The sequence below is a fragment of the Phyllostomus discolor genome, chromosome 9, assembly GCF_004126475.2.
Source record: "Phyllostomus discolor isolate MPI-MPIP mPhyDis1 chromosome 9, mPhyDis1.pri.v3, whole genome shotgun sequence".
Classification (NCBI taxonomy): Eukaryota; Metazoa; Chordata; class Mammalia; order Chiroptera; family Phyllostomidae; genus Phyllostomus; species Phyllostomus discolor.
In genome coordinates this window covers 5,725,915-5,737,967 of record NC_040911.2, presented here as the reverse complement: position 1 = coordinate 5,737,967, position 12,053 = coordinate 5,725,915, and the positions used below count along the sequence as shown (strand labels likewise).

The 12,053-nt window shown below is 46.8% G+C and overlaps 1 protein-coding gene across 1 annotated transcript; it reads right to left on the bottom strand.

Moving 5' to 3' along the window:
• Positions 1–4,302: 4,302 nt before the first annotated feature.
• Positions 4,303–11,689, bottom strand: DSEL (dermatan sulfate epimerase like). The gene is made up of 2 exons (XM_028524831.2): positions 11,293–11,689; positions 4,303–10,251 (listed from the first exon to the last, which is right to left on the bottom strand). The coding sequence occupies exon 2, from the start codon at positions 9,377–9,379 to the stop codon at positions 5,741–5,743; it is 3,639 nt and encodes a 1,212-aa protein (XP_028380632.1). The 5' UTR covers positions 9,380–10,251; positions 11,293–11,689; the 3' UTR covers positions 4,303–5,740.
• Between the last annotated feature and the right edge of the window lie 364 nt (positions 11,690–12,053).

Sequence of the window (12,053 nt, the reverse complement as noted above, 5' to 3'; positions counted from 1 at the left end):
AATTTATATCATTAATAATGAGATTGATAGTGTTTATACTTTTTGATCAACAGTATTTTTTTGATGTTTGAGTTGTTCTGTATGCAGAAGCTGCTTTAGATTCCCTACTGTAAACACAAAATACACAAAAAACTAGGGCTAACTTAACCTCGGGTTCAAGTAAGCGGTGCCTGCTGGCTTGAGATAGCATGCTGGGCCACAGACCGCCGCTCACGCTCAAGGCCGCACTCCTCCAGGACAGGCGTGAAGGTCAAGGGAAGAGCCTGTCCCTCTTCTTCAACAACTGGAAGTAGAGCGGCCTTGAACGCTGGTTCAGCATGACTCTGAAGACAATGCGGGTGCGGAAAAGGACGAGATCACACCTGCAGGAAACTTGCCTTGAGATGGAAATTCAGGCTAATTCAGGCTCTCCAGAACTGACTAATGTTTTTGGTTCAGGAGTGGGGTTGGGTGATTTGTGCAAAACACATATCTGTGTAATAGAGACAACTCTTCTACACACGGTGACAATGGTCCGGTAGCTTGTCCTCTTGAGAATAGAAGGACGCGAGAGAACGGTGACCTGAAATGAACTGGCCCTTTGTGGGTGGGGGTCACCTGTGTGAACTGCACAGAAACAGGAGAAGCATGTGAGCCTGGCCCCTGCCACAAGCAGCGTTTGTTGGCTTGGGCAGGAGCAATCTCCTATAGCGACACTTTATACCAGTGAGAAGCAGGGAAAGTTTGGGTCACATGAGATTATCACTCTTTCTTCACTTTATGTTTGGAAATAGTCCTAAAGCCTTTTGATTAAGTCCCAAGGAATCTTAGACTTTTTTTTTTCCTCAGTATTTCTTTTCCCCCCATTTTTAAGTAGAGGTAGGACAGACTACAAGGAGAAATAATTTGGAATTGAAGGTATGAAATATAAATAAAAGGAAAGCAGTAACATTTGTACTTTGAATTGCTGAACATATTGTCATTTTACGCAAGTTTTATCACTTTAAACGTCTCTTAAAATTATAATATTCATTTTTTGCTTCTATACCTATAAAATTTTCTACATTAAAGATAGTAAATCATAACTTGTTTATAGTAATATCATGCTTTCTAACCTGATACTTTTAAAAAAGCTGTTACTGTTATTGGTTGTTTTTTTTCTCCCACAGAGAAGATTTAAAAAACTGCATGTAATTTTCACAGTTGTTTCTTACCTGGTTGCTGGCTTAGGTAGAATGACTAGTTAGTCCTATCTTCTTTACCATTAATATTATATGAATAATTAGTTCCTCATTCTAATTTAAAATGCCTCTTTATATTGATATCACTCATCTATCTTTGGTTTGCAGCCCGCGCTCAATCCACTGAGCTACGCCAGGGCGGATATCACTAGTCTATCTGAAACATATTTTAGGGTATTTGGAAAAATAAGATTAGTTCCGATTCGGCACAGTATGTCTCAGCCTTTAATTACTGAACTGGAGATACTAACAATAATTACTTCAGAAAACTATTGTGAAGGAAAAACTTGAACTATATCTAAAGTAATTAGCAATTAGGCCAACGGTTATAGTGGAATTAATACTACTGACTCTATATTTCCCTTATTAATTAAAAACTAGTTTGGTCCCAGTCCAGATTGCTTTATTCATCTTTATAAACCTATATCTATTCATGTACTTTTATAAACCAATATAGACCAAGTATAGCCTAAACCTGAAAGTAAAGGATACAGTAAAAAAGTGATAATAATAGGCATTTTTCAGGGAGGGTGCTCTTCAGTTTTCTGTATCTTCAAAACTTTCTGGAAGGAATATTTTTTTTAACATCAGACTCCCCTCCCCCTCACAATATCTTATTGAGAGTAAAGAATATAACTTTTTCAAAGTGTTGAAAAGGAGAAAAAGGAAAAGGATATGAACAAAAATTTTTTGCAAAGTCTTGAAAGGCAGGGGAAGACAGTAATTCCAGTTGTTAAAGTGGGACGGAGAGCACGCAGGTACACGGAGGGGGAATGCAGGTGCGTTTCAAATGTATCCATAAAACACATACGCTATGGAGTCCTTGTGAGGATTGTAATGAGATACGTGGAAAGCGACGGTTCAATCTGCAGCACACAGTGAGGCTAATTCGTTATAGACACTCTCGTAAAAAATAAAAAAGGCTTCCTGTGCAAACCTCATGCACCACCAACTTCGCATATCTCAGGCAGCCTGCAAGAACCTTCTTTTTAGCAGCGTCATGCTTCAAAACCTCACCAGTGGCAGGCAGGACAGACGGGCAGGACAAGTACTCAGTGCAGGGGTGTTCTCGCCAGTCAGCAAGTTGGGGTGCTGCGTGTAGCAGAGTGCAAGTCAGAGACAGATGGGGCCCGAAGTTCAATCAGAAGAGCAGAGGCAAGGCGTGCCCACACTGGAGGGTGCAAGTTCAGCAGCTGGAATTGTGGGACTGCATGTCCACATTCAGGTCTCCCTGCATATCCCATCTTCTGCCTCCTCCGCTCCGTACAAAATCCCACCAGTCACCCAAAGACCCGAAGAAGAGGCCTATTACAAATTCTCCCAACCATGGCCGAGTTGCTTTTGGCTTGGTATTTATTTAGTAAAAGAGGAGCCTTGGTATACATATAGTTCTAATAAACTGAGTTATGATCAAGTATATATAGCAATTTTGAAACCACAGTTAATGTTTATGCACAGACAACTGGATGTGATATACTTTATATAGATTGAGACGGTCTAGGGTCTATGATGAAGCACACCAAACTCTGCTGATAAACGAAACCGATCAGAAGTGGCAAAGAGGGGTAGCATTTCCACAGAAAGAAAAAACATACTTGTGTGTGTGTGTGGAGGGTTCTTCCTTGAATGTATTTGCCAACAGTGGTGTAACAAGTCCTCTTCCATGCCCGGGAATTTGACACACCTTCCCCATTCTTCCCAGGCATTTACTAATTCTTCTCTAAAATGTCAGACAATCAAACGTCTAATATATGGGTCTCAACCTAATATGTATGTATTTGTGTGCATATGCTTAAGAATTGCGCCTCTCTAGGTTTCTATAAATTAAAGAGTATTTATAGACTTATCTCCTTTCTCCTGAACAGACTCCCATTTCCTCTCCTTCCTGGAATTATTATTACAGTAAATGCAACTCTGGATACAGCGTATTCCATCCAAAGTGAGTAATTTGTATTACTTGACTTTTGAAAACCAGATCACCACTACATTTACTTATGTTACTTTCATCAGCAGAATTAACACATCCTTCCAAAGTTTCAAGATTTAAATGCTCTCATTTTAATAAAAGCTGTTATCCCAATTGGGCCTCAGTTTGGGGAAGTTAATGAAAAAAGGAATTGATTTCACAGAGAGGACATTTTCTAAGTGTCCCCTTTGGAAGCGTCACACAGTGATTGTTGTTTCTTTAATTACTTTCAAGATGGTAAGAACAAAAGTAAGTGTAGAGTCTAGTCACTTTTCTTCCTAGGATGACACCCTAAGAGTGCATGGTCTGGGTGTGAGGGAGTCAGTCACCGTAGGTATTGAGGTGACAAGGCAGGGGTCCCAAGCAGGGACACATGCACGCATGTCCCACGGCTGCCATCCCTCACAGGGACATCTGACATAGGTCTTCTCCCTCCTTTCCAGTGGGGTGGGAAGGGGTGAGTACACTGACAGGATTCACCTTGACATTGCTGTGGGGGGTACGAGCTAGGGTGCACTGTAAGGGCCATGTTGTTAAGCATGTCATGTTCACTGGCATCAAGAACAGGCTCCCATATTGTTCCCACATTCATTCCCAGAACCCCTCCTCATTTTCCCCTCCTTTCCCTCAGTTCCTCCACACACTCCGCCTGGCTCTCTTCAGCCTGAGGGCGTGTTTCTGTACAACTTTAAAAGAAAGGCAGTGGTATAGCTTCCGCTTTCTCTGTTACCTGCACACATTTCTAATTCTTACCTTGATCAGACCTAACATTACTGCCAACCCAAAGCCTTTTCACTGGGTCCCATTCGAGTTGGCACATCCTGGGAACTGCAAGCAAACACGGGGATTCTGGCCAATAATGGAAATAGCGTTATCCTCTGTGCAGCAATGTTACATGCTCGTTGATAACCCTGAGATAGGAAGAATAATCTTCCTTGAAAATTATAGGGTAGATTCAGGTCTTCCGCTGCACTCTCAACCTGTGCGAATATGATTTTCTTTCATTTTGACCTTGTCGAGGGAGTCGTGAGAGCTCCGGGAAGGAGATAGAGGGGGCCGAGGGGCGGTGTGCGCTCGCTCGCACAGTAATGGGGCAAAAATGACAACCACGCTAAGTTCAGCTGGAATGTAACATGTCCACAGCTTTATCACTCTGGAGGCACATTTTGACACAATAACAAACTACCGAGAAAGGACCACTTTTATCTAGGTCAGAATGACAGACTCCCAAGTGTTCGAGAGCTTGGGGGAAATGACAGTTTGAAACATCAGGAAGAAAAATGCAATCTGTACAGAGATTTTCATCAAGTGTCGGCACTGCCTAATGGTTCTCATCCAGTACACTGTAATTACTTCACTGGCTTCTACTGGTCCAGCATTCTGATTTCAGCGCCTACCAAAATAAAACGAGCCACAATTTTATGACGACTACCTTTATAATGAGATGCAGATGGTAAAGGAAACAGATGCCGCTGACATCATCTCCCATTTGCCAACACTGGCAGTCTGTAAACTCATTCAAAGGGATGCAAGACAAGCCAGGCAGTTTTCCAACTCTGTTTCCAGTCTAAAAAAAAAAAAACACGGCCCGCAGTGGCTCTGCTCCTTTGAGTCATATGGTGACAATTCCACAAAAAGAAGTGTGATTCTACGTCTGTGTCAGGCTTTAACGCAAAATTAATCATGGGTGGGGGGGAGGTTTGGGGAAATCCCCACAAGTATGGGGTGTTTCGCAATTAGTAACCTCAGATTGTTTTGCAGGACAGTGACAGAAAGGACAGGGTGGGAGTGGCCTGATGCTAGCAGCTGTGACTTCAAGGAGGCAAAAAACAGAGTTTTAAGCAGACAAGGTAAAAAATACTCCACCAGCTCTTGGCACCCAGATTATTCAAAGACTGACCTCATCACTTCCAAGTAGAAAAATGTTAAGGAGGCTTTTTGGTCACTGTTTGTGACCTGCAAAGAAAACATACTCCTTCTGTACTCCCACTTGGATTTTCCAAAAGGAATTCTACAGTTCCGATACGGGCTTCCACCATTTCCCCAGTGATGTCACTAAACACTATACACAGTAAAGGATTTATTTTCTTGTGCAGGATAAATGTGTTGGAGGAACTTAAAAAAAAAAAAAAAGACAAGGGGCTTCTGTAGTCCGTCTGAAAGGAAGAGCTGCGTGGGTAGAGCAACAACTGAGGGCCTTGCGCCGTCTTTGAGGTTCCGGGACCCACCGGCACGGCTGCAGATGGAGACACAAAAACCTTTAAAATCTCCACATCTCCCCTGACCACAACAGAACTTCCCCTACGCCTCTGTGGTGGAAGCATTTAGCAGAGAATCGTTCAGAACCAAAGGCAAGACAGCGGTGACATAAAAAGTAAATCGTGCTAGGCCAAATACGGTGCCTATTTTTAAAACAATCTCTCTGTGCAAATAACGAACTGAACACACACCCACACTCTCACACACAGAGTACAAGAATAAACAAACTCCTCTAACTGATGTCCACAAATTAGGCTGGGAAGGGTTAGTGCAAATTTCTGCCGACCCGCAGCGCTTAGTCCGTAAACTTTGGATATCCTAGACGGTCCATCAGTGTCCAGCAGATGTTCTCAATCAGTTTAATGTTCTCTCTGGGCAAGTTTTGTTTCCAAACCTCAGTATTACTTGGCGATATTTCCCCTTCATAGGGAAGGTAGAAAAGGTTGGTGGAGGTGGCAAACAATATTTGGTTTAAACTAGCAGGAGACAGAGGAATTCCGAGGAAGGCAAAGATCCTCTCGGTGGTTTTCTGGGGGGAATGTACAATATCCTCGAACTTGACCAGCTGGTAGCTGGTAGGCAGCAGACCCGTGTTTATTCTCAGGGCGGCTGCTGTGTTCGCCAGCCACAAATGGGACAGCAGGGAGACTGCACTCGGCTTGGGTTTTGATAATTCCTTCCTTAGTGATTCATACTCGAGCGCATAGCCCGAGTTTAAACTGCATCTGCCTTTGCCTCTCTCCACTTGAAACAACTTAGCTAAGCGCTCTGGGACGTTCTTCAGGGAGTAAAGGCTTGGTTTGCTACTGTACAGCATTGAGTAAATCCAGGCCCGAGGGTCCCTGACTATATACAATGCCCTCAGGGAGGACCCCAACACTTCCTGGAAAAAATGAAGCTTTAAGGTCCAGCTCCCGCTGCTTAAACTGAGCACGGGCCGCGCGCTCGGGAAGTAAACCAGGTGCCTCCTCAACGCCCTGATGTACTCGGCATCCCTATCAAAGGCGCCTTTCATTCTGCTTCTTTGTTCCGGCAGAGACTCCCTCCTTTTCGATCTTCTTTTCTTGTCCTTATTCGATGTGAAATATGGGGCCAGTTTACCCCTGCTGGATTCGTGCAGGTGGATGTTCTGCAGATGCAGTTTTGTGTCTTGGACCAAAGACTGCAGCCAGCCCCGGAGTAGATGGAAACGCGAGCCGCGGATCTCCGGCGCCTTCCATTCACAGGCGTCTACGAACGAGTCGATGTCGAAGTCAGTTTCAGGGATGTCAATGTAGGCTGTGGGGACCCTGATGTAGAGGAAGTCACTGCTGTTGAAAAAGAGCTGTTTGAGAATGTCAGCTCCTGAGCCAGGGAGTGAGGTAATGACCACGTCTGGGAGATCCACGTGGTGCCCTGGGGAGGACACAGACGGCGTGCTGGCCTCCGCCTCGGTCCTCGCCCATCTCGCACAGATGGGCTGCGTGCAGGCACTCCACACGTCCAGGAGCTCGACACACCACAAGGCAACGACGAGTATGAGGATCCACCGCATTAGCTTCCTAAAGGAAAGGTAAAACCGCCACTGGCAAGTTAAAATCAACAAGCTGATGCACAGAATCAACCCAATTGCTATATTAAAGTTAAATCCAAAGGGGAAAATGACTCTATCCCGTCTCACGGGCTTTACTATCGCCTGAGAGCCCACACCAAATCGGGTGACTTGGCCCTGATCGGCGACGTTGGCAAAGCCACCAAATCCCAGGTAACTGAATCTTGTGTTCAGGTTGTAGTAGTCGGTCACGATGGAAACGACGTGTTCGGTGTTATTGACGTGGAGAGAAATCTGAAGTCCAGCGTTGGAATTATCAATAAATCTGCAGCTGGAAACGTTGACGTATGGGCCATAAAACACGTACGCAATTCTGGTGACTGTGGATTCCATCTGAAACGTAACGTTAACAAACTGGGTCCACCGCTTCTTAAATTCGGCGGCCTGCTCCGCTTCCTGGATGCTCGCCACGGGGCTACTGCCACGATGGTCAAACCAAAACATTTTATAGTGCGCGTCCCACACGTCCATCATGGCGCCATTATACTGGTTCATAAACCTGTACGGGATGTACTTAAAATCAATATCCAGATTATGAAAGAAGGCACTGACAGACTTTATTGGGGAATCGTCTTGCCTCTCAATGTGATCAACGACTAGCAAAGTCTGCGAATTTAAGAGAAGCAAAGCACGATACACGCTTTTCAGCTTCATCGCTGAAGAGTAGGCGGACACTGCCTCCCCGCTCACAAACAGCATCTCCCCATGCTGAGAGGCGGTGATGATTTCCCCCGCTGCGTCCCCCACCTCCTCGCTGGTCCACTTGAGCCACTGGGCACACTCTCCCAGCTGGCCTTCCCAGGGCTGATTGCACTGGCTCGTGGGCGACGGGGCGAACACCAGCACGTTGTTAAGGTGGCTCAACTTGGGTCCATAGAGAGCCTCGGAAACAAACACTTGCCCATTGGGAGCAAAAGTAAATGAGTTCTGATCTGGGTGTTCATGTCCTGGGTTGAAGCTTCTCCACCCATCAATCCAGGAGTATGGCTGGAAGTGAACTATGTCATACACGGCCCTACCTCCCAGCTTCCCAGATTTGAAAGACACAAAGGTATTGGTCTGTGTATTTGGCAACCCAGCCCCGTAAGTGACTACGCCCCAGTTAGGGAATGTGTGCATTTTTGCAGTACCGTATTCAGCAGGAGGCTGCGGGGTGAGCTGGGGATCATACCAGATGTATTCCGTGTGAAGAGTACTCCACCTCTGGGCAGTGGAGGGGACCATCGGTCCATCTTTAGGTCGGTGCCTTCTAATTTGCTGAGCTAGCCAATTTCCAGCTCCATTCTTTAAGACGAACTTATCCAAAAAAACCAACTGGCTCTCTGGACCATAAAACCAATTATAATTGGAATCCGCTATGCCCACAGTTCTTTGGAAACCCGGTAAAAGGGTGGCATAGTAGAACCAAAAGTGCATTTTTAACCAGTTGTTATCCAAGTTGTTGATATTAAAATGGCGCTGGGCCAGAAACACATACTGGGTGATTGATTTAGCTGTGTAGCTGCCATAGGCCACACCTTCATCCAAAGACCCATCGACAATATGATTCAAGAGAAACATCGTCTTCTCCATCACATCTACTACAACTTGTTTCCATAAATTGACTTTGGATTCTCTACCGACTCCGGCCACCAAGGCCCCCGTGAGCAATGCTATCATATTAGTAGCTTGGTGGTTATGGAGCAGTTGTTTGCCCCAAGAGCGGACCTTGGAGTACTCATACATTTCCTCAGTAATCACCCATATTTTGTCCAGGTATTTTTGTCTGCGGCGCTCATCCAGTAAGGTATACAGAAAGTCAAAGGCCGTGGCAAAACCTGTTAAGGAATGGCCGACTGGAACCTCATCCCCCGGTGCGTTCTCCACTAGCCAGTCTTTGTAGCCAACCATCCTGTCCATATATTCCAAGGCGAATTCAAAGGCAACTTTGTCTTCCGGGCACAACAAGCAGTACAGCGCTAAAGGAGGCAGGTTGTTACCATAGATTTCATTCCACTTGGCAGCAAAGTCAGCATGCTTGGGTGGAGGTAGGTAGTACGTCGGGTTGGACAGCATAATTGTCACTGCGCTTCTGATAGCTCTGAAGAGATGCAAATGGCTCGTGCGGGACTTTTGTCTCATTGATTGGATTGCTCCCGCGTCAAAATACAGACTTGGATGAAGCGGGCTTTTCTTCAGCTTTTGGTTGGGTCTGAAATCTTCCACTTTCTGTGTCTTAAACTGATCTATATCATCTGCGAAAACTGTCCAGTCCGAGTAATTGCTTACAGATTCCTCAAAAGTAGAGAAAGCAAACATCACTAACGTTAAAAATAAGAAATGTCCTGTAAACATAAACGCCATGATCCATCAGGGAGTTCCTTTCCTTAGGCAATCATGTCAAACACACTGCTCAATGTGGTTCCCATCTGCTCAGTCTAATGCACACACGTGAGGCCTTGAGAAAACAAAGGCTGTGAATCACTTATGCTGTGAAATCCAGCTGACATTCGGCTCATTCAAAGCAAGTGCAGTTGCCAAAAAGAGAAAACTTACACTGTATACTTCCGTCCCTAATGCAGTTTTGCTTCCAATAAAGCTTCAGGAAAATGTTAAAACCTCTAGTTTTTCCATATCATACAGTAAACAGTGGCGGAAAGAGTCAAACACACCAAGAATGCATGAAGAGTTAGCACTCACATTGTAAAAAAGGAAAGGAAGGAAAGAAACAAGGAAAAGCGCTCCAAAATCCAACGTAAGTCATTCCCGGCACAGGAAGCCATCACCAGCGGTAAAATCCCCATACACATAGGGTGCCCCTGGGTGTGTCTGCCCAAAGGTGATGAAGTCCTGAAATCTTTGCGGTGGACTCAGCTGTTATTCTTCTCAACTTTTTACACTTCTAGGTTTGAGAATTTTTTTCTTCTTCATTTTTGGGAGAAAAGCATCCTCCACACGTGTCCAAAGTCCTACCTGGTTGTAAAGAACTCAAAATTCCTGCCCTCATTTCAAATCTGTCTTCTGCAGGCTTTCTCACTTATCAGCCCATTATAATCGAGAGGGAACATTTTTATGTCTTCTTTGATCAGCTTCATCAGTACAGCTAGAAAAATCCAATCTCTTCAGCCAGCCAGGTATTGCTCTTCCGATCACAGAGTAACCACGAGCAGGGAAGAAAACTCCCCTTTCACCTGCAGTGCCGCCTCTGTTCTGTCCCTTTTTCATGACATTCTTTTCTGAGAGGGGAAAAAAAAAACAAAGAAATTCTCTGAGGCCGCAGATATGCTGGGAGTGAGTATGAACTGATAACTCAAATCTTGTACCGAACACAAGTTTCAGAATCACCATGACATCTGTTACTAAGTACAATCTAAGTTAGCTCAAGTGATTCTTTTTTTTTTCTTACACTTTTAAATGCACACATTGGGGGGGATACCAAGGAATACTGGCAGATGACAAGCAGCTACAAGAACTAACCTTGCCAACAGTACTTATTTTAACCGCAGCCTGCTTTCGCCTCTTAAAATGTCTTCAGGGGGTGGTGAGGGGTAATAAAGAGTAGAGAGTGGGGTGTATGGTGACTGATGGAAGGAGCTTTGACTTTGGGTGGTGGGCACACAATCCACCATACAGATGACGTATCATAGAATTGTACACTTGGCACCTATATAATCTTATTAGCCAATGTCATCCCAATACATGTAATTAAAAGTGTAGAAAAATAATAAATAAATAAAATCCTTTTATTCAAATGCAGTTTACCCAGAGATGAGCCCTGCTATGATTCTTGTTGCTTTGTCACAAAGGACTCCGGGATAAAAAGCAAAAAATTGCAAGGATTTTTTTTTTATTATTCCGTTAGAGGGCTTAGCTTTCATGAGATCAGAAGGTGTCTCCTTAAAGGACCAGTCACTTTCCTCAAAGGAGAAATCATGACAATGTGCGCGAGCAGAGAAGGGCAGTTCCACTCCCATCTCTCACCTGTAGCCTCCGTTCCAGCCTCACCAGGAACCAGCAGAGGGAGCTCAGACCCAGACTTAAGGCTCGGCTTCCCTCTGCGCTGCTTCGGATGGGAAGAACCTACCCAAGTTTCAGTCCTGGACAAGTCTCCTTTCCGAGGGAAACGTTAACGCCAGGAGTTTCCCGATCCGCCCCGCCTGTTGCATTTTTTTAGGCACTTCCTACGAATGTGACGCCCCCATCCTACGCTCCCCGCTCCCCGAACTCTGGCGGTGGTTTGCGGGCAGGAGACCCCTTAGTGGCCCAAGTCCGCTTACCTTCGGCAAATCCGGACAGGGTCCCCGAGCAGCGCTGGGCCCCAATGCGGAGGAGGTGGGGAGTTGGAGAAAACTGCGGTGCGCAGGGGGCCGGGCTGCCCGATCTTCTTGGTTCTCTGCTCCCCAAGCCCCCGCGCTCCCCGCGCTCCTACAGGCTGCGGCCCCGCGATCGTTCCCCGCCCCACTCCTCGAGGACACGCCTGCCCTCGGGGAATGGCAGACGTTCCCGGGCGGCCGAGGGCCGCGGGAGGCAGATGTGTGCGAGGAGGGCGCTCTCGGGGACGCCGTGTCCAGCGGAGCGCCGGCGTCCCCAAGCTGCGATGCCGCTGCCGCCGCCTCTCCTCTTGCCAGCTCCGGCCGCGCGGCCCGGGGAGGGCGAGAGCTGGGGACGCGGGCCGGGGGCGGGGCGGGGCTTGGGGGCGGGCCCTGGGCGGGGCCTCGGGGCTGGCGTGGGCGGGAGGTGGAGACGGGGGCGGGGCGGCACCAGACAGGGGCGGGGCCTCGGGTTCTGGGAGGGCGATGGACTGAAACAAGGGGCGGGGTGGGGCGGGGCTTCTTGCCTGGGGGCGGGGCCATGGAGACAGCGTTTAGAGGCCCGCCCCGCTGGGGGCGAGGCGGGAACCAGGCAGAAGGGGTGGAGCCCAGCGCGCTCTAATCCTATCTGGTGGGGCTCGAAGCTGGTGGGCTCCTGGCTGGAGCAGCGCCGCACTCTGGGAAAAGCGGACCCCCGGAAAGGGAGCTTTGGGAGTGTGAGTGTCTAA